Source organism: Anas acuta, chromosome 2 (genome assembly GCF_963932015.1).
Source record: "Anas acuta chromosome 2, bAnaAcu1.1, whole genome shotgun sequence".
NCBI lineage: Eukaryota > Metazoa > Chordata > Aves > Anseriformes > Anatidae > Anas > Anas acuta.
In genome coordinates, this window is record NC_088980.1 from 62,919,738 (window position 1) to 62,941,037 (window position 21,300).

The 21,300-nt window shown below is 39.3% G+C and overlaps 1 protein-coding gene across 2 annotated transcripts in view; it reads left to right on the forward strand.

Annotated features, from left to right (window-relative positions):
- The first annotated feature begins 7,683 nt into the window (after positions 1–7,683).
- Positions 7,684–21,300, forward strand: part of ANLN (anillin, actin binding protein) — a 28,739-nt gene continuing 15,122 nt past the window's right edge. The window contains exons 1-14 of one of the 2 annotated variants that reach the window (XM_068670436.1): positions 7,684–7,776; positions 12,449–12,602; positions 12,941–13,225; positions 13,614–13,960; positions 14,674–14,896; positions 15,838–16,031; positions 16,157–16,264; positions 16,788–16,908; positions 17,756–17,872; positions 18,403–18,626; positions 19,192–19,343; positions 19,658–19,805; positions 20,431–20,566; positions 20,878–21,060. In XM_068670436.1, coding sequence (XP_068526537.1) covers positions 7,690–7,776; positions 12,449–12,602; positions 12,941–13,225; positions 13,614–13,960; positions 14,674–14,896; positions 15,838–16,031; positions 16,157–16,264; positions 16,788–16,908; positions 17,756–17,872; positions 18,403–18,626; positions 19,192–19,343; positions 19,658–19,805; positions 20,431–20,566; positions 20,878–21,060 — 2,479 coding nt within the window. In that variant the 5' untranslated portion in view covers positions 7,684–7,689. Of the gene's footprint in view, positions 7,777–8,237; positions 8,377–12,448; positions 12,603–12,940; positions 13,226–13,613; positions 13,961–14,673; positions 14,897–15,837; positions 16,032–16,156; positions 16,265–16,787; positions 16,909–17,755; positions 17,873–18,402; positions 18,627–19,191; positions 19,344–19,657; positions 19,806–20,430; positions 20,567–20,877; positions 21,061–21,300 lie in introns of those variants that run through there. The other variant, XM_068670437.1, reaches the window with a different exon arrangement.

Genomic DNA, 21,300 nt, shown 5'->3' on the forward strand with positions numbered 1-21,300 from the left:
CCGCCCCAACCCTGCGGAGGCCGGCATTGGGGGGGCGAGGTGCACGCTGGGAGTTGTAGTGCGGGGGGGGCTGCCTCATCAGGCCGCAACACCCCTGATTTCTCCTGTCAGTGTGCGGGCACACCTTGCACTGAACTGCGCCCTCGCCGTGTGCTGCGCTGACAATTAGCAATGATCCTCGTTGCTGCTAATTGATAATAACTGATAATTATCAGCCTGACCTGAACAAGTTGTATTGAACTTCATGAATCCTCCTTAGAGCAACTCTCACAGACGCAACCACAAAGCTGTGTGGCTGGACTATCTCCACAGAGTTCTGGTCTGATACTTACAGTACAGGGTAGTAAGAAGAACAAACAAACAAACTTTAAAGCATGTATTTTCATTTGATCTAGTACTGCCTCACAAAGGGAGAGACTCTTAAAGACCAGCTATGACAAGACTGCGGTGTCTTTTTTCTCAGAGCCTAATGCAAAGGCTAGTACTGAAGCACAGCTATACCTAGCTGTCAAGCTGGATGCCCTTTGTAACTTGAATTCTTTGAGGAACAGTGGAGATACATGCTCTGTTCATGTGTCCAAGTTTAACCTAAAAAAACCCTCTTTGCTAGCTCTGTTGTATCTGGGACCCGAAGGCACAGAGGAGAAATGTTAAAAGGCCAGATGCCCCTGTATGCTGCTTTGACTCAGAGCAAGCTTCGTTACGCTTGGTGATTAAAAACATCACATAGAAAGCTCAGTCAAAAATAAATAAATAAATAAAATTGCTAGGTATCTCAATATATATGACAAGAATGATATATATACATACATGTATTTAATGTACTTGTAACAGTTCTGACCTCAAAGGCATCTGAGTTTGAAAGTCTGTAGGGATGGAAGCTGGCAGCACGGTTGGCACAGATGGCACTGCAACAAGTTGAGATGACATGGGGACGAACAGCAAGGTTTTGACAAGAGCCACACTGTGGAGTGCATCTAATGCAATACAGTTACACAACATGACTAAAATCTGTATCTGGATATCACTTGCCTGTTGTTAGAGACAAAATTAAAGAGGGCATGTTCATCTTGTATTTTAAGCTCAACGTCAGCATGCCATTATTTTCAGAGATAATTATTTCCTATTTACCTGGCCATCAATACTGTGATGTCTAGTACATAGAAGAGTATCTTTGAAAGAACATTAGCATCAGTAATCTCTGCAGCATGTAGAGCCCAGAAGAGCAGTGATTTTATTCATCTCTAAACTTGCCAAAAGCTAACGCTGCAAAATTCAAACACACACGTATATATAAATATGTATGTTTATATGTGCATTGGGGTTTTAAATATATATACGTATGAATATACACAAACGTATTTTAATGTCTGCTTTACTTTCTTCCTCTCTCATGTTCACTCCATCTTCCTTCCACTTCTCTGTGCTGACTGAGGAAGTAGGCAAGCTGAGAGTGAGAGTATTTAAATAACTTTGCATAATTTGGCACAGCTTCAGAGCCATTGGAGTGGCAAGGTTAGCCTCCCCTCCGCGACTTAACGACTTAGCTGGCTGCATATCTTCTGACCAAGTAATTTCTTTGAACAAGTGACTCTAGCTGACCACCCTCCCAGTCACACCCTTTCTAGAAACTCCTTCTGAAATGTCTGACATTGCTGTCTGATTGCAGCTGCATCCCACACCTCTAGTACACACTGAAGGCAGCACATGCTTGTAGAGCGTTAGGCATACAAACATTACTATTCAATGGGACTGCTATTTAAAGAGGCCTTGCAGAGTACAGCTTGTTACAGCTCCAGTATTTGGATTGATTTATCCACCAAATTTTTCCTGCTTTATGCCAAAGAGGCTCGATACTATAAGCCCAGCCTGACAATGAATAACAAAATGCAGGCAAAACTTTCAGTAACATTCACGGAAATGAAAGCAGGTTAATATCCACATGATGTGAACCTCGAAATGTAACCAGTCATTGTCCTTTATCAGTACGGGGGAAAAAAAATCAGAAGTATGTATTGCATATAAGCCTTTATAAGGAAATTAGCTCAGTCGATGAAGAAAGTGGATTTCTAGAAGTCATTTCCTGGAAAAATGTGCTCAGCTTTGTACACCCACAAAAGCCTACTAGGAAGGAAGGGGCTACTTTCTTTCCTATGGCAGAGACATGGGTTATATAAACGTATCAGTCACAGCCAGGCATGCATGGCTTACAACACAGCTGGTGGACCAAGACACCTCCCCAGACTTATCCTCCTCAACCCATCCATACATTTTCACAGCGGTGCCTTGTCACTGCCAGAGTCCTTCTGAGGAGGGCAGGACGGTGCCCCTGGGAGTCAGAGGTACCTCACTGAGGCCACACTAACACCAGGGAGGCAGCACAGGGGCTGGCAAAAAATCTGGCCCAAATTGTGAGCGTTTTCAAAATGTTCATCCTTGGGACTTTTTGGCTGCCAACTCTTCTGCAGCGCTAGGATAATTTCAGTTGACAAATGAATGTTTGCCTAGAAAATTTTGGCTGGTCAGGTGGGGACTTTGCTTATTTCTTAACCAACGTGAGGAAAGCACAATGTTCTGCCCATTGCCGTTCATTTCCATATCTCCTCTTCCACACTGTCTGCTTGATCTCTTATTTATATATGTTATATTTATATATATTATATTTATATATATTATATATATTCATATATGAGTATATTTACTGAGCTCTAACAGAGTCTCTATGTAACTGTATATGTAGTTTCTATTGTAGCAGAGATGACTCTATTACCAGTGTCCCTCATGGGTAGCTGTGGGGAAAATAAATATCATCACCATTATATTTTAGTTGTGTTTGTTCAGATTTCAGTAGAATTTCTCTCTGTAGCTTCAGCTGCTATTTATTTCAGGTATGCTTTTCTTCCTCTCCCCAAACAGAGAAAAACATATTTCCAAAGCAAAATTCATCCTAAAATCCTGTACAAGTAACACCCTCTAGTGTAGACATGCTACTACTGCACAGATTTCATGTCTGCATGGATTTATTTTCAAAAGTATGACACGAAGAGCAAAGAGCAAAAAGGCATGAAGTCATGTAAGACCCATTTCATACCCTTAGGTGTTTCTTTGTTTAGCAAAGCATTTGGGCCATGCACCACACTTGGAGCACCTACTTTTGTTTTAATAACACCAAGGTAATTTTGTAGGTACTGTCCTAGGGCTTTCTGATGCCAAATACACCATTACTCATGGTATATTTTCTGCGTGTCTTATAACTTATTTATTTAAACTACAAGGATAAGATGGCAAGAATAGAGAGATCAAAAAAGTATCATCTGCTGAACTTATTTTTGAGTCTTCAAAAAAGTGATTAGAGCTGATGAAACACTTTTTTTGTGTGTGTGAAAAAAAAAATAAAATCTAGAAGAATCCCGCCCTCCCCTCCCCCCCCCCCCCCCCTTTTTTTTCTATCTTTCAGAAAAATCTTTCAGGATTATAAAATATGATACTGTTTTGGTTGGTGAGATTGCTGATGTGATAATGCAATTATTCTGTTTGCATTATGCTACAGAGTTGCAAGCAAATCCTGGGGTACTGTAAATTAACGGAATGGTCTAAATTAACATAATGGCACTTAAGTACTCTCAGGCCCTTTGCTCTGTTTCAGAATTTTTATGTCAGCAAATTGTAAAGTTGTACTGTATGGATGGAGAAAGAAGAGAAGGTATTTTATAATAGAGACACGAAAGAAGGAAGTATTTGTAATTCTCCATCTTCTGTGTAAGTTGAGATCAGGAGACCTAAACAAAAGGTCCTGAGAAACTTTCAGTGATTTATTGATACAAATATAGTATTATACTAAGAAAATTGTGAATATAATGAATTTCTTCAGAGTACAAGACAAATGTTCCTTAACTCCCACAGACTTGTAAAAATGCAGATTTCAACTAACCAGAGGTTTTGCGTTTTTTTTTTTTTGTTTGTTTGTTTTCTGAAATTGAGACCACTTGACAAGTATCTTCTGTTGTTATTGCAATATGAGATTTGTCTCATTACTTGTTTCACTATTTTTTAATTTTCATTTATTTTCTTTTCTACCTTGTCCTTCTATTGTTTATCTCACCTCACTATCTGCCATTCTTCTCTCTCTTTTTTTTTTTTTACTCGCCATAATATTTTCATTTGTCCCTCCAGCTTCAGTAACTGCAATTTTCCCTCAGTTGCTGCTAGCGTAAGATGGTGCATTTGATCTCTAACAACAGTAATGCTAATCCATCTATGTCATGAAATGGTAATTTATTGTGGAATATAAATAACAGTTTGCTTCTCCAACCACTAATATAAATGGTATCTTCTGTAAGCTGGTATTTTCTTGAGTACCCCTTCCCTGCCATATTTTGCAAAGGACAAGTGAGGGAATAAATAAAATACATGCTGTTTGAAAATCATTCTGTATGTTTTGAAAAGTTAACATATATTCCCTCAGCAAATGTGCAGTTTAAGGGTTTTCCCCCCAGCTATGCTTACCAAGGCAGGTCAATGAATGAGCCCTTTTGGTATGATAAAGCACAGTCCCAGATGAGAGTTATGCTATAATGGTTATGTGGTCTTCCGTTCTCCTAGTCTGGTTGAGTTGATTATGAATCTCCTCCTAGGGCTCCTGAAAGACAGATATATGCTCTGAGAACCCTAATTTAAATCCACATCATGCCTGCAGCTGCACTTACTCACCAAATGTGCATTGTTCCTGACATACATGTAACTGTATTCCTTTACTGGATAATACCAGACTAACTTGCACGTGTGATTATCATATGAGCCGACAAAAGCAGTATAACTTTTGGCTTGGCAGAGAACAGATCGTAAGTGCTGGCCACCATAAATTATTCTGATCATTTAATAAACCACTGTGTTTTGCCACACTATGGGCCAACCCATCTATTTGCTGTTTGGCGGTGAAACTACCTTTTCCCAGGTCAAATACACCAGCACACTAAGATATTTAATGAGAAGCACTTCTCCTTAGAGAGCTGTGACTGCTCCGCCTGGAAAAGAGAAGGCTCAAGGGGTATCTTGTCAATGTGTACAAATACCTCAAAGGAAGACGCAAACAGTTTTAGTTGATGGTACCACCAGTCTGTAAACTCTCAGTGACATGCCTATACTACTGTTTGAAGAGTGAATTTTCTATTAAAATGCTTTTTGTGTGTAAATCTAAACTACAAGGAATAGTACTACACACTGTATTATAATGTACTGCACTGCCATGCAGTAGAATGAAATTTGTTTGCAAGGGCAAGATATGTGAACATCAACTTTCAGTTTGAATTATTTATCTGTGGAAAGGAAATGATTTTTACAGGTTGGAAGTAGTATTTTTCTTTGAATGACATGATTACTGAGATTTCTCCGTGAAAAAAAAAAAAAAAAAAAAAAAAAAAAAAAAAAGTGGGATATTGCTCTCAGAACCATGAACTCCATTTCTCAGCAGAAATAAAGTTTGAGGAAATATTCTCTGAGGGTTATAGAACAGAGCTATACAGAACTATACACTGGGATCAATGTTTTTTGTCTTCAATATTTTACATTTGTGATTGTATTGGTACTATAAGGAAGCCAGACCTACAAAATCTTTGGCTAGCACTCTCCTTGTTAGTTAAAAAGTACTCTGAAAAGGGCTAATACAAACTTGTATAGCCCTCTGAAAGATGAGAGACTCCTGAAAACAGTCACTATGTGTTAAAAATTTGAAGGGAGAAATTGGGAAAGCAAAAATGTTTTTCTTGCCACGTTAAATGACAAATAACTGTTGTTCGGTGCCCACATTCTCAATTCCCATGAAAACTGCAAGTCAGCAAAAACTGCTCTGCAAGTGCTTTGCAGTATGTTATTTATCGTTACAGAAGAAATTACTCTTCATTAGCTACCCCTGGCAAGATGAAATCTTAAACCATATCACGTGGGGTGAGGAGACAGTGAAGGGCATGATTCATAGTTTTTGAATGCAAAAGGCTTGTGTAAAATACAAAGCTGTTTAGTAGGCAGAGCTGGCCCATTGTCCTGCTGGTTTCAACATGGCATTCCTTTCTTTCTCTCCCTCTTTCTTTATGCCTTCAGATTGCAAAACCTCCCTTGATTTTTTCCATAACTTGCTACTTCTATTTAATTCTTAGGAAGAAAATAACCCCGATTAGAAATTTCATTGCTACAGGCCTTGCCCCCCACTGTTCTGCAGACAGTGGACCTCATAGCCACTCTGTGGCACCAGTCCCAAGAAAGACTGGTGTCCTTCCTTGGCTCTCTCGAGCAGCAAAATGATATTATATTTACTGTCTGTTGCTCTTCTGGAAGACAGACATAACCCTCTGATAAAGAGAGAAAGTAACTATCCTTATTTGATTCTAGCAGAGCCCCCCTGGGTCTGGATCAAAGTGATAAAGTAATTATTGGCTCTGTAGAGACCAAAAGGAAAGGAAATTTGTCACATGCATGTTGCATTAACCTTGTAAGCAGTTATGTACTCCTAAGAATCTTGATTTTATTTTTCAGAGTAAACTTCATAGAAATAATTTTTATAGGAAATTTCTTTTACAGAGTAAAATGTTTATTTCCTTCTTTATAGTATTACATAGCAGATGAGATTGTTATGTACACTGACAGTACAGCTCACGCTATTTTGGCTGGCTGGATAAGGCCCTTAGGCAGAGCATCGTGCACTGTGTGCTGACATTTGAAAAATGACAGAAGTGGATAAAAACACCTTTGGACATGCATCAATGGCAGTGGGAACTGCTCTATATAAATCTCACGGATCCACACGTAAAGCAAAAAAAAAAAAAAAAAAAGTATTTAAATTGCAGCAATTCTGTTTTGTAATAAAAAAAAGGGGGGGGGGGGAAGGGAACAGGACCTCAAATTGTGCATGACTTTTCGTCTTTTGGGATGGTAGGAGAGAGAAAAGACTTAATGGTAATTCCCTCTCTTTATTTTCAGTCCAGGGCTTTGAACTCCATATTGGTTACTTTCTCTTCTGGTATTTGCCTGCACTGATTTTTCACTGATCAATTAGAGGAATGTTTCTATTGTTTCCCAGTGATAGTTTCAACTAATCCCATCTTGAAATGATGCCTCTCCCTTCTTATCACCTTAAAGGCTGGTTCAGAGATTACGAATGAGTCTTATGATGGCTCTCCGTTTAATTCCCTGGCAGCCTGGCACATGAGCAAGTCCTGAGCCCGGACCTCGGACTGCTCCAACCCTCACACAGCTGAGAGCAATGCAAGGACTTTTGCTGGCCAGGATGTCCAATCTTGAAGATCCCTTCAGAGGTTATTCAATGTTGTAATTCTAGATTCTGCTGCATTTTGATTCCATGTTGCTTGCAAGCAAGGCATTGGAGAGATTGTATAATGAGCAACGATTAAAAGAGTGTGGTTTATCCAGCAAAACAAAGGTTGGAAGAGGAAATGCCTGCTGCCTATATGTAATCCAAGAGGCCAGATGCACGACGCTAAGGAAGAAGGGTATTCATGCAAGGTCATGAACAATGATGAGCAAAAAGGCATAAAGGAGTGCAAATATGTAATGAATAAGCTAGAAATTTGTCAGGTTTTAGTCATGCACGCAGTCAGGCATGGAGCAGCCTACTGGGGTGAATACTGGTGACAAGAACCAAGCTGTAGTTGAGATGGCATGTAACTCACAACAGGGATGAGCGAGATGGTGCCAACGGCTGGATCTGAGCACCAGATGGGCCTCTGCCAATTCAGTCCCCAAACACTGGTGTTTTCAGGAAAGGTATGAGGAAATAAAAAGGTCAGCAGAACGAGGAGCCGCTGGGTTGGGTTTGTTGACGGGCTGCAACACAAGGACAAATGTCAGAGCTGTGAGAAGAAGCTACAGCCTTTCCAACTGCACTGGGCTGTAAGTCTCCCCGGTTAAAAAAAGGGAGTGCCACGTTTTTTTTGCCAACACCTCCTGTAAAAACAAAAACCTCGGGGCAGAAAGGCACCAGGGCACTGCTACTGAGCACCGCCAGCAAGCTGTGGGGGCTCATCGGGCACCACCCGGGGCAAGGGGGCAACCCACTGTTTTTTATTTCACCGAAAGTCGGGTTTTCTTTATTCTGGGCTGAGACAGGGGGAGGCGCTAGGCAAGCTACCGGGGAGGGTGGGGGGGGGCCAACATGGCGACCGGACCAAGCCGCCTCACGCAGGGGAGGGGCGGGAGGGGGGCGGGCAGCGTGCTGATTGGGCAGCGCTCCCTCCACTCCCCACCCGCTCGGGGAGGAGCGGGCGGGCGCATGCGCAGGCGGAGCGGGCGCTGAAATTCAAACGGCGGAGCGGTTGGGGCGGGCTGAGGCAGGCTGAGTTGTCGGCGATGGACCCCTTCACCGAGGTGCGCTCGGGGGTGGCGGGGGGTGGCTGCCGGCACCGCCGGGCTCTTGGGCGGCCGCCTTTCTTCTGGCCTTCCCAAAGCAGCCGGCGGCTCGTTAGAAAGCCGTCCTCTCTGGCTCCGTTGCCTCTCGAGATGGGGAACTTCAGTTTGCAGGCGCCCTTCCTCTTTTTTTAAAAAATGACAAAAAAAAAATCATAGTTATCATAATAATATGGTGCGTTTGGGGTGTGTGCTTGTGTTATGGGGTGGCTGGGGTTAGATGCCCTGAGTCTGTGTGAGGGCTGGGGGTTTGGTGAGGATGCTGCGCTCTGCTCTGGTCGTATGTCAGGCAGATGGGAAGCCAGGGAGCGGACTTCTAACAACTCAAATAAATGTCGTAGGGAAAACGATTGGCCACAGACTATTTAACCAAAAGCTAAATTGATTTTTAAAACTGAATTATTGGGAAAAAAAAAAAAGTCAATTATGTTGGTGAAATAGTCTTTCCTCCCCTTGAAAGCCATCTACACGTCAGATTGCAATGCCTGTAGTAAATTAGGTGCCTGTAAAGGCAGACTGTACAGATTTGACTTAAAGAAACTCGAGGTAAGGTATTGATCTGTCCTGCCAAGGCAGGTTTGTGCCACCTCCTTGTAAGGTTTGCCAAGCATAAACATCTACAAACTGCTTCCTTAATAGGAAGCGAGTGACATGATGAGGCTAGTCTTAAATAAAATGGCAAGTCCAGAATACTGAGTCAGGTTTGAAATGGTTTTGCATGCTGGGAAATATTCCAACCTTGGCACGCCCTTTGTGTAGATAACTGGCTTTGAAAAGCTAGGACCAACACAGAGGCCACGCCTTAGTGTAAACTTCATTCAAATGTTTGCTAGTATTGCCAAATGCCTAAGATGTTGTCTTGTCAAGAACATCTGTGCTGTGGAGGACACTCCTGTTATTTAAAAATCTGACCAATATTAACATATTTGAATCCAAGTTTGCTAACATTCCTCAAAAAGGTTTTCTGCAGAGGAAACTTTATTGCCACCTACTATAAAGTATCTATGTCCAGATTTTTTTTTAAATATGGCCTTTCTTAGCTTAACTACTTTCAGGTAATTTTTGTATGCACATAACTCTATTCTTCTGTTTGCAGTGAGCTGGTGAGGCATTGTAAGTGGTGCTTATGTAAAGCAGTGTAATTCAACTCTTAACTGGCCAAAATAAGCATGCTGTTAATTCAGTTTTCAGTCACTTGACCTTACAGTTAAAAAACAAACAAAAAACCCAATTTGTTAGTCTCAATCACTTCAAGCTTAAATCTTTCTGCAAGATACAGTGCAATGCTTTCGAACCAGACAGTTTCTAAAGTAACGTTTCTTTTGATTAATCTTAAAAGCAAAATCTGATAACCTGCTGGGTGTCAGCTAAACTGTTCATATGGAATGCTGAGGAGATGATAGATGTTTTTTTAGAATCACAATAAGTACATCATTTGTGACTTTCAGTTGGTAGTTGATTGTATAATTCGCTTTCTTGTACAAAGGTCTTAGTTTGGTAGAACAAATCCTAGCGTGCTGGATGACTAAAGAGAAAAAAATGATGCAGTTGCTTGAGAAAAGGTTTGCATATGTGAAGTCTGAGAGTAGCTGTTCCTTCAGTGCCGCGGATAAACTTGCTCCCTTTGCTGCATTTTGCTTGCAAAGCCAGGGTAGTTGCAGCGCACTCTTGTAGTCACACGGTGGCCTCTGTTTTCTCTAAGACTGCTAAGTACAGTTCTTAGATGTACCTTAACACATACATATGTTGTTTTGTTTTGTTTTTTCTTCAAAGGCAAGACTGTCAGCATTTAAAGTGGGAAGGTGTTTTCTCATTTTTAGAAGGTGCTTTTGCAATGCACGCTGTGAATCCTCTAAGTATGACATTATAGCTTTCATATTCCTAGATATAAAGAAATAGGTATGTCCTACTCTTGAGTTGTTGGCTGTCATCAGAACACACAGAGAATATACTGGTAGTAAATGCCTTTATGATGAACTTGAAAAGTAAGTCTTAAGTTCTGGTAACTGGCTTACTCATCGTGTGTAATAGCAGAGTTTTAATTATGGCAGTTGCATGGAAAACTTGAGGTGGAAAAAGCCAATGAGATTTGGAGATCAACAAGAGAGGCATGCATTCCTGTGAAATGACATCCGCCTTGTAGCAACTGAAACTCCAATTCACTCAACTACCACAGGAAAGGAATGCAACTGCGTTTGAATAGAACTGTAGAAACATTGTTTTGGAAGATGTACTCAAATTTGTGCAAGAAGCACTGTTAATCTGTATAGCCTATGTTTTTTTTGTGTGTATCATTTGAATGCTTTGTAGCTCAGCCTTTTGAGGGTTGGAGGAAGAAAACTGGACACAACTGCATGCAACTTGTAGTGAAGGCACTCCTGGAACTTCGTGTTTCTGGTTTTATTAAAAATTTTCCCCCCACTTTCTTTGGAAGCTAGGGAAGAGGCTTTCTCAGAAAACTGTTGAGATTGATGTTCTGTTTGTCCTTTGTAGCCCTACAATGAAACATTGTGTAAGACTTCAGCCTTAGACAGTTAAAAATGCAAAATGTGTATTTAATTGCTATGTGACAGGGTAGATAATGGCTGGCAAAGTCCGTACAACAATTTATGTGCCACCAAACAAGTGCAGTTTATATGCTTCCCTTTAAAGGCCATTGGTTTGACCACACAGTTTCTTGTCTCAGAGTGACTTGAAACCTAGATCAAAGTAGTAATTAAGCATTATTTAGATGTGATCAAACGGTTACCTTGATTTATAAATGCAGTATAAAAAAAAATATTATTTCAAACTTGGGTGCTATAAGGAATTACTCTCTGCTAGTGTAGAAGAACATTCATAGAAACAGTTATTTCATATGGAATATGATTATACTATGCCAAGTTCCAAAAGGTAGGGAATGAAAGAACTTCTTAAAGTTTAATTGACACCTTGTTGCAAATTTTCCTGCACAAAATGGATTGTGATAAATCTCCTGTACATTTAGAGAGACAGCTATGACATTAACTATTTCTCAAAAAGAAGTTCACCTTTTATTTAGATGGCGCAATAGCCACTTTTTTCCTGTATTTTAACAACCTGTTATTTTTCTTATGGACAATTCAGAACCACTTTAATCTTTTTTTTTTTTTTTCCTTTTTGTTGTTAGAGAAGGTTAGTGCCCATCAGGTCAGTGTTCAAGAAATGCTTGAGCATATCTTCAGCAACATGTTGAAGACAACTATTCAGACTTGACAATTCAATACTATCATATGGTGGTTCAGTGAAAAAATGGAATTACTATCTAATGTTTCTGATTACTTCAGGGTCTATAGAAGCCTCTTTTCTCCATTTTTGCCATTGCTTGTCTCTCTAGCTTGATTTTCTTTGAAAACCAAGTTAATGAGAGACACTCATTGATTTAATAACTAGAACTTGGAATCTATTGGGTAGCTGCATCTGTTTTTAATTTAACAGTAGGTGTCTCAAACTTTCATCAGTTTTTGTGAAATTGTGTGGCTAGGTAATAAGACCCAAATCAATGAAGAAAGTGTTGGAGCCTGGTATCTTGTAGGCCTAAACCGTTCAGATAGCTCACACTGCAGCAAATTCCAAGCTACCTTCTTCCTATCTGTCCGGCCAGTTCATGTTTGTAGGCTAACTCTTAGCTAAGTTGCTGAGAATGGGAGAAGCTGTATGTGTTGCAATGGTGACACAGAAGTGTGGAGATAAGGGCTTATTGCAGGAAGGAATGGGAGGAAGTCAGAAAAACCATATCGATGACAGTGTAGAAAACGTTTGTTTTGTTCCCTCTTCAGGAGGAGGTAGGGATAGCTAATCAGGAAATCAAACTTTAAATGTTTCTGTAGCATTGCAGTACAGTGGATCAGTTATCAGCAGCTGAGAGCCATATCTGTCTTAGTGTAATTATTATACATTTCTAGTATTGTGGATCTTGGTATATGCTTATGACAGTAAAAATTGAAATATTTTTAGTTTGAACTGTTACCAGTAAAAACACTGGAGTGTATAGTAACATGATTTACTTACTCAGAAACTGCTTGAACGAACCCGGGCAAGGCGAGAGAACTTGCAGAAGAAAATGGCTGGGCGGCCCAACATGGGAGCAAGACCTACAGTGCAGACCAAGAGAGTCAGAGAGCCTCTGCTAGAAACTGGTAACCAGGCATCTTTTCCTGGTGAAGAAGGTAATTTTATGAAGTTTTCTGTAGGATGTCTCTTGATGCTAGTCTCATTTTATTTTGTTTTGATGGCAAGTGAAAACCCTTCAGTGGTTATTGTAAAGTAAACAGCAATGAATGCAGTTACCTGAGGGATATGGCTAATGTTTACTTAACCTGAAAGCTGCTGCTCTAAATAATTAGTAAGCTATTTAAAAAAATCATATAATGCCAAAGATCATGCCAGATTTTGAAAGGCCTATTAGATTATTCATCTTAACTTTGTTTGCATTGCAGTTTTGTACAGTCTGAGAATGTTTTGATTATTTGAATGCTAATTTGCTTGAATACTCCCACCTATACAGTGAAACCTAATACAAAACCGTCACCATCTAAGAGGCTCTGCTCAAGCAATACGGAGACTCAGGCTTCCAGCATAGAGAATGTTCAGCCTGTTCCTTCAAATTCCACAAGCCATCATTCTCCTGGGGTGACTTCAGAGTCGCACGTAACTGCATCTAACAGAGCTTCATTGGCTCAGCCTCTTGAGAAAGGACAAACAAACACCAAGTCAGAAACTCCTGCAGCCCTTTCAGTCAAAACACGTATGCAGAAATTGGCAGAACAGCGACGCTGCTGGGATAGTGAGGGTATGTTTCTAGTACTGGTGTCTTTCAGTGTTTGTATAGATGATAAAGTGTGGTAGTAGACAATTTTTTGTGTGTGTGAGAATGTTGGTGTTTTCATACAGAATTCTAGTAGGCAGAACTGGAAAAGGCCTAAAATAATGAAGCTGACTACAGCTGAATTTTAGACATTTTGCTACTAGCGTGAAGCTCATCACAACAGTGATGTAATACTAGTAAACTACTTGGTTGAAAGTGTTGGCTTTGCAATGAGCTTTGACTTGATTAGTCTCAGTGCTTTCAACAGCATTTAACTGTTGATAAACTCAACAAAGAGCGAAATGCAAATAATATATTAAATGCAAATAATTTATCAATATAATTTATTAGGAAAATGTGTGTTCTTTTCCAGATCCCTCTGAATGCACTTCTCTGTCCCCCCTCCAGTCAAAAGACCTGCCTGTTTCTCCACCGAAGCAGACACCTAATGCTCTGGGGAGCAATACTCCTATTGGGAGAAGGGGCCGTTTAGCTAACCTTGCTGCTACAATTGGCTCCTGGGAAGATGACCTAAGTCATCCATCTGCAAAGCAAAACAATGCACAAGAACAGCCTGGCACTACTTGTTTATCCAAATTGTCCACTACAAGTGGAGCATCTGCTAGAATCAATAGAAGCAGTGTAAAGCAGGAAGCTGCATCCTGTTCTCAAAGGCTTGTTGAGGCTTCTATTAATAAACCAGCAAGCTCAAAGATAGCGGTGAGTGTCTGATTAATTGCTGATTAATAATTGATTTGGGTACTGGGGGGACAAGAGTTAACTCATACCTGTTTAATCTGAATGTTGCTAACAAACTTAAATGTTTAGCATGAGCAGTCTTAGCTGACTTACAGCTTTTCCTGTATTGCAATCCCATGTTCTTTTCTTAACAGCAGACCTGAAGCAGCTTAAACTTGCTTTTTTTTGAGACTGAAACTGAGTGTACTGAGTGTATGAGCCTTGTAAATTTTGGTATCAAAGTAATCAATTGCTGCCCTTTTGATTATCAGAAGGGGTTTCTTAAGGTAACAAATAACCTTTGGGGGTTTCACTATAACTTCGTATAGTTAATTGTCTGAAACTCTAAATATTAATGCTGTATAGAAATTCAGACAGCCTGCTGAAATTAATAGTGCCAAATGCTTATTCTTCCTTTTATGAAATGGCAATAATAATGCCTTATCCTGTTTAGGGAAACATGAGAAACTACCTGACCTAGCTGGCAAAAAAATAATGGAATCAAATACTGGAACAATTTGAAACACTGCATCAAGATGCTTTAAACATTGTACAACACTTTGTCAGTTCTTTCTATTTGTGAAGGAATATAAAACATATAGCGTGCTGTGCAGAATGTTTTCTTTCATTTTCATCCTCAGAGAATGATTGTACAGTCACACTTTAATGTTATTCCTTTTATTTTTCTGGTTAAGGATTCAAATAATTTTATAACACAATCCTCGAGCATCACTGTTCCCACTCCTAAGGAATCTGAAGTACAACGGCCACTAATAGAGAAACCCTGCAGCCCTCAGAAAACTGAAAAACTTACACAACCAGTAAAATCAACTTTGTCTCAACCAGTTCAGTCCAAAGAAGAGCCAGTCAAAGGAACACATGTGCAACTCGAACCTAAGGATAAACCCACAACACCAGGTAAGCTGTCTTTCAGCTGCAATGAATCTTTGTTCAAACCACCTGTGTTGGAAAAACTACATGCTAGTTAACTTATAGTAACAGAGCACGAAATGTACACTATCTGATATAACTCCAGGAAAGTACTGAAGGAGTCTATGATAATCAGAAGTTGTACAGCTTCCATATTTTGCAAGGGTATTTTTGGATGTATTTTTAATAACTCTTGAAAGCAAAAACAATCCAACTCTTCTTTATGTAAAAATATATACCACTAACATTAGTTCAGACTATTTAAAACTTATTTGCAATTGTTGGTTATAACAAGTATCCTGTAGATAAAAGAAAGAGCATGTGTATGTTAGAAGAAATCAAAAGTAAATACTTCCATTCTTGATGGCCATGTAGATACTCTAATTTTGTATAGTATCTTTCCTTTCAGTGACAGCACTGGTGTTAGAACAAGTGATCTTCCCCAGTTTTACATTCAACTGCTTGCTGAGTTAGAAATGTAGACTGGCAGCCTGAACTCCTTGAAATGAGGGCTAGTAGAGGAAGTGCGTGTCTCTAGATATGCAGACAATGAAAGATAAGCTCAATAAAATGAAGTGGATTTCAAACAATGTATCCCCCTTATGTTGTAGGATGCTTGTTCAGATGAAAGATGTAAATGAGGTTGGTTTAGGGTAAATACTGGAAAAAACAGACCAATTGGAGTAATAAACTGGTGTATTGGATGTGGAACTTAGAGAAGGACATCTATTTGCTCTAATTTGCTGCTTTAATAACTTCAGTGTTCTCTTATAGTAGTGACTGGCACTTCAAGTTTGGCTTGTATAAAATGTCTCCTTTAGAGCTCTTAGTATTATATCTTAATTGTTTCATTGAGAACCTTCAGTGGGATATAAAACTGTTGTGACTTCCGTTTGAGTTTCTTTTAAGCAAGATAACTGTTCCTGCAGGGGGAACAGGAATTAAGCCCTTCCTGGAACGCTTTGGAGAACACTGTCAAGAGCATAGTGCACGCAGTCCTGCTACGAATACGCCAGGGTACAGAACACCCATTGTCACTCCAAATACACGGACAATCCAGGAAAGGCTTCTCAAACAAAATGAAAATTCCTCTACTGCCAGTTTAGCGCTTCAGCTTAAGCAGGTATGACTTGCTACCTTCATAGCTTGTACTTAAGCTTGAGGAAGATTCCACCTGCCTGAGGAATATGAACTGTTTCAATGTCTTAAACCTGTCAACTTTTCACCTACCCCCTTTTATCTGCTTAGGAACGTGAACGAGAACTTGCATGTATTCGTGGCCGGCTTGACAGGGGCAATCTGTGGGGCGCAGAGAGAAGTGAAAGTTCGAAGAGAAAACTTCCAGAAGCTAAAATGGTAATGTGCTAGCTGCATGCGTCAGAAGATGTGTGAATTGCTTTTACGTGTTCTGAACATGGAGGTAGAGGCACAAATGTAGATAAAAGATGAAAATCTAAGCTTTATAAGTACCCAGGCTACACAAGACTGCTCCTCAAGTATGATTATAAATGAAGCACTGGATTTTTTCCTCTAATAGAATCGGTTAGAGACAAGTGATACTGACTTGAGCTGAATAGTTATTTTTGATGGCTAGTGTGCTACTACTTATCTTATGTAAGAAATGTGGGCTTATTTTTAATATATAAATATGTCTTCCCCACCCCAAAAAAGACCATCCTAGAAGCTCTTCACACAACCACTCAATTTTGTATTTACTACTTCATCTGACTTTCTTATTTAGGGTCTTTCTTGATATTGAATAGGTAACCTTTTTTTTTTTATTATTCTAGCAGGTACTACAACGTGTTTGTCTCAGGCAGTATTTGTTAGTCACTTTGAACACTGGCCCCTGAACATACTATATTCTTGTTTTTTGCAGGATAGCCCATCTCAAGCTAGTCCAAAACGTTCTCCTCATTCCTATGCCACTGCTTCTGGATCAGCTGAAGACATACCAGCAGATGACAGGCCACCAAATTCTCCCAGTGTAGAATCTTCAGGTGAGAACTGCCACTGTCTGTCTGTGGTTAATACTGGACTGAAGAATTGCCCTTAGCATTCATACGTGGATAAAGAGGGTAGTAGTACCGATGTCTGGAACTGGACCTCAGTATGACCTTATTTGGTTGCTGATTTGCCTAAGTCTTCTCATAAAAATCTTCTCATACAATGGCATTCTGTACCCCTGTATTGCTTGAAGGGTTGGCAAGGCAGACTGCCTTGCTGAGTAGGTTTACTGATGTTTCACATCTTCATGTATGCTGAGTTTAGACAGTGCGTGAGAAGGGCCAGTTACAGGCTTCATTTACACTGTACCTGAGTATCTGAACTTACACAAACTCTTCCCTTGTCAGTATCCTGTTATGACATTAATTATTTTAGTAGGAGATATAAAAAATTGAGACGCTTATGACATCCTATCTGATGTTCAGTGAGTGGACAAGCCCTGAGTTCTTTGAAAACAGTGAACTTCTTTAAATGCTGCTTATACACTTTATGGGCAAACAGGCTCTCAAACACGTGTCTATAAATGCAGAATAATATGCTGCTTTTAGGTTGGGCTTGGGTGTGGAGTTTTTTGTTGCAATTCTATTTTGCTGGAGTGGTTGCACTCTGCTATGTCTTCAGCATTTTTCTCATACTATCAATTTTCTGATGATACAGAAGTTTAGCTGCGCTGGTTGTGGAGGATGTGTATTCTGGTACTCGTTTTGACAGCAACGTAACTTGACTTAGTAGTGTTTTTGTAAGTTGTCAGCTACGTTAAGAATCTTCCAAATCTCAGTACTTTAAATACATAAAACAAAAGGCTAGACAATCTTTTACCGACTTCTTTGAACTTCTCAGATGCTCCTAAATGTGAAGAGGCTGATAATTCCAGTCCTGTGGAGACAACTCAGCCAAAGAGCCCTGTAAAAGCGGTATCTGTCTCTCAACTTGAACAACTTGCTGAGAAACGGAATGGTTTGTATTGATTAGATGCATATTAACGTGCTTAGCTATCTGTTCTCACTTGTCCACCAGTGTTAATGTCTTTCAGGTCTGAATAATGAATTCTCTACATTTGCTGACATGTGTATATGCTTTGTAATTGGTTTCCTGACTTGTTTTATGTAAATCTGTCATAATTCTTGTCTTCAATAAATACCAAAACTGATGGTAAACATCTGGGAAAGGACAGCAATAACTAGTGTACTATGGGAGACTGCAGTTTCAGATTTGCTTGAGTTGAAATGTTGAAACTTGTCTAACAAGTGCATCTCTGTTTTGCTTCTCTTTACCCCCATTGGGGAATTATGCAGCTTAAGGGCTAATAGTATGTAAAATGAGGATGGAAGTAAAATTTAGGATTCTACTTGCCTGACTATAGTGCTTTTAAATTGATCTTGCTTGAAAAGTGAAAATGATTAGTTTGTTCTGTCAACTCTTAAGTCTTATATAAACAGAAATACTGTCTTGATGCTACTAATATTTCTTTATACATCCCTTTTCAGATGATGTATGTGAAGTTGAAATGAGTGTGGATGATGAAATGAATAGCTCAAAAGTGATAAGTGAAATCTTTGAAATTCTTCAAGAGGATGGTCCAGATATAGAAAAGCTGAAGAAAGAAATGAGCATGAGCCTAGAAGGTGAAAGTGATGAGGATGAGCAGGAAGAGTCACTAAATATTTCATCAATGTCTCTAACTCCTCTAGTGGAATCTGTTGGTCCAGAGGTGAGAGTTCTTGGGAGGTGGGGAAGGGCTTCTTTGTTTTCAAGAGATGTGATGCTTGCTTGTGAATGGTTATGTTTTAGTGTATTGTGATACCTGGGCAAATACTAAAGTCAAACGATGCTTTGCTAGTGACAGCATAATAAGTTAAAACTTCTGAAGTGTTTTTTTTTTTTTTTCCCTCTGGAAATAAAATAGCACCTGCTGTGCTAAACAAGTGATTTAGCTTTTGCTAAATCAAGCTTTAATATATAGATCTATTACTCACACTGGACTTGTATGCATGCATTCAATGAAGCAGTTACTAGCAAAGATCTTAATTATTTAACTGGACTAGTTTGAGAGCTAATGGTGAAAAGTGCTGGAAGTTGATCTATCAGCATCTTTAAAAAACAAAAGCAGTGCCCCCTTCATCCTAGGAAATATTTGTAAACTATCTGCTTAAATAGTGTTCTGCTTCCTCTAAAAGTACTGCATATATGTAATCATAAAACTTATAAAGGTAAGAGGAAATACGTCATGATTAACATGAACAGATATTTGTAATACAACTCTTTCATCTCCCTAGGCCTTTGTTTCTCCTTCTAAGTCAACCGGTGCAGATAGCAGTGTCAGTGATGTAAGTCTGAAGTCTGATAAGTTCCAAAGGACTAAAGTCCCCAGGGCAGAATCTGGAGACAGTATTAGCTCTACGTCAGAAGATCGCAACCTCCTGTATAGGTAATAAAATAGAAAAGATTCTGTAAGTAAATGAGTTAAGATGCCGCATGGCATTTTTTAACTCTTCTAGTGGAAGAGTTAAACTGCTTAAACTACAAAAGAAGCTTCTTAAAGTTCTTAGCCTTTACCAAAGGTCACGTCTGTGATCTATTGCTTAAATTTAAAATGAGTTAAGTACTTTTCTTTTTAAATTGTTTAATCACAATGGAAAATACTGACTGATATATGTATGTAGGTGCATAAATAAGTGTATATGTATAAAGATGCTTGGCAAGTATGCAAAATGCATTTAACGCTGTTCCTTGTTTTAAAAGTGTTGATGCATATAGATCTCAAAGACTTAAAGAAATTGATCATCCTTCAATAAAGCAAGTCATTGTTCGCAAAGAAGATGTTGCTTCCAAACTAGAAACAAAAAAGAATGGGCCATCTGATCAAATCAATATCAAAAAGAAGATGCAGGTATCTAATGTTTTTAAAATCTTTCTGCTGATGTAATATTTCTTAACCTAATTCAACCTTCAAATGACCAGAACACTTGCTGTTTCAAGTAGTATGTTAAATTAGGTTGTCGTGCGTAAAGGCTTAATAGCATGGGATCATACAACATAACTTAATGAGCTAATGCATCCTTTAATAGGATCACGCTATAAAGTACTTGTCTGAAGAAAACAAGACATTGTTTTGAAAAGAGGATGGGGAATTATGTTTTGTCGTCTCTGATTCAGACAGGATTCACAGCCACGTTCTTTCAGTAGGCAATGTTCTGATCTTCACTGGTGCCTCATCGTGTATGCTGCTGATTTTCTGTTTAGCTGCTGCTGCCACTGGTCAAACGGAAGACTATCCCGGATATAACACACATACTCACCACCATATTTAAATTACCTCTGGGGTAGAATAAAGTTGAGCTGGAATTATTTGTTTGCAGAAGTAAAACTGTAAGCTGCAAGGTTTTTTGTGGTTTACTTCTGTAACTTTTCCAAAGCATAGCCGAAATCTAAGTCTCAAGGCATTCAGCTTCATTTTTTTGACATAACTGTAAAGCTGTTTCTTTCTAATTATTTCAATCCCTGTTTTACTATAGGAGCTTAATAATGAGATTAACATGCAGCAGACAGTGATTTATCAAGCCAGCCAAGCTCTGAATTGCTGTTTTGATGAAGAACATGGAAAAGGGTCTCAAGAGGAAGCGGAAGCAGAGAGACTACTTCTCTTTGCAAGTAGGTTTTCAGATGCAAGTCAGATTTTTTTAGTGTGTGAACACTCAGAACTGTAGTCTAAAAAATCCATTTATGATGTTACTTGCCTATCTATAGCTCTTAATGTGGAAAAAGAGACGAGAACATCTATTGTCTCAATTTTTACAGTAGGCAGGGAAATACTTCTGATCTTTCTTGTCCCAAATATTCCTACTTCTTTGAAAGGTGATTAACATTTATGTTGCATTTTGCATACCTGTGGTTTTAAAAAAAGTTTATGTTCAGTACTACTTACCCTCTTACAACTACAATTCATGAATTTCTCTACACAGCTGAGAAGAGAACTGCTTTGTTGGAAGAATTAAATAAACTGAAGAGTGAGGGACCTCTTCTTAAAAGGAATAAAGCTGCTTCCACATCTTCTGAGTTTACTCCATCCAGGGGATCTGTTTCTATTTCAGAGATGCGTCTACCTCTAAAAGCAGACTTTGTTTGTGGCACAGTTCAAAAACCAGGTAAGAGTAGCAACTGAAAGTTACACACCTTCTCTCCAGTGTTTTCCCAATTTTCCTACACAGATTTGCTTTATTCTTCTTGTTTGCTTTTTTTTCTAGTCCTGTGTGTTGGTGCTCCTCAGAACTCTGGGTGCAATAGAAAACTTAGCAAGTACACTTAATCAGTCTGTTTTTGGCTAAGTTTGCAATATATTTTTTTTTTCCACCTGGTCTCCTTAGTGTCATCATCTTCTGGCTTGT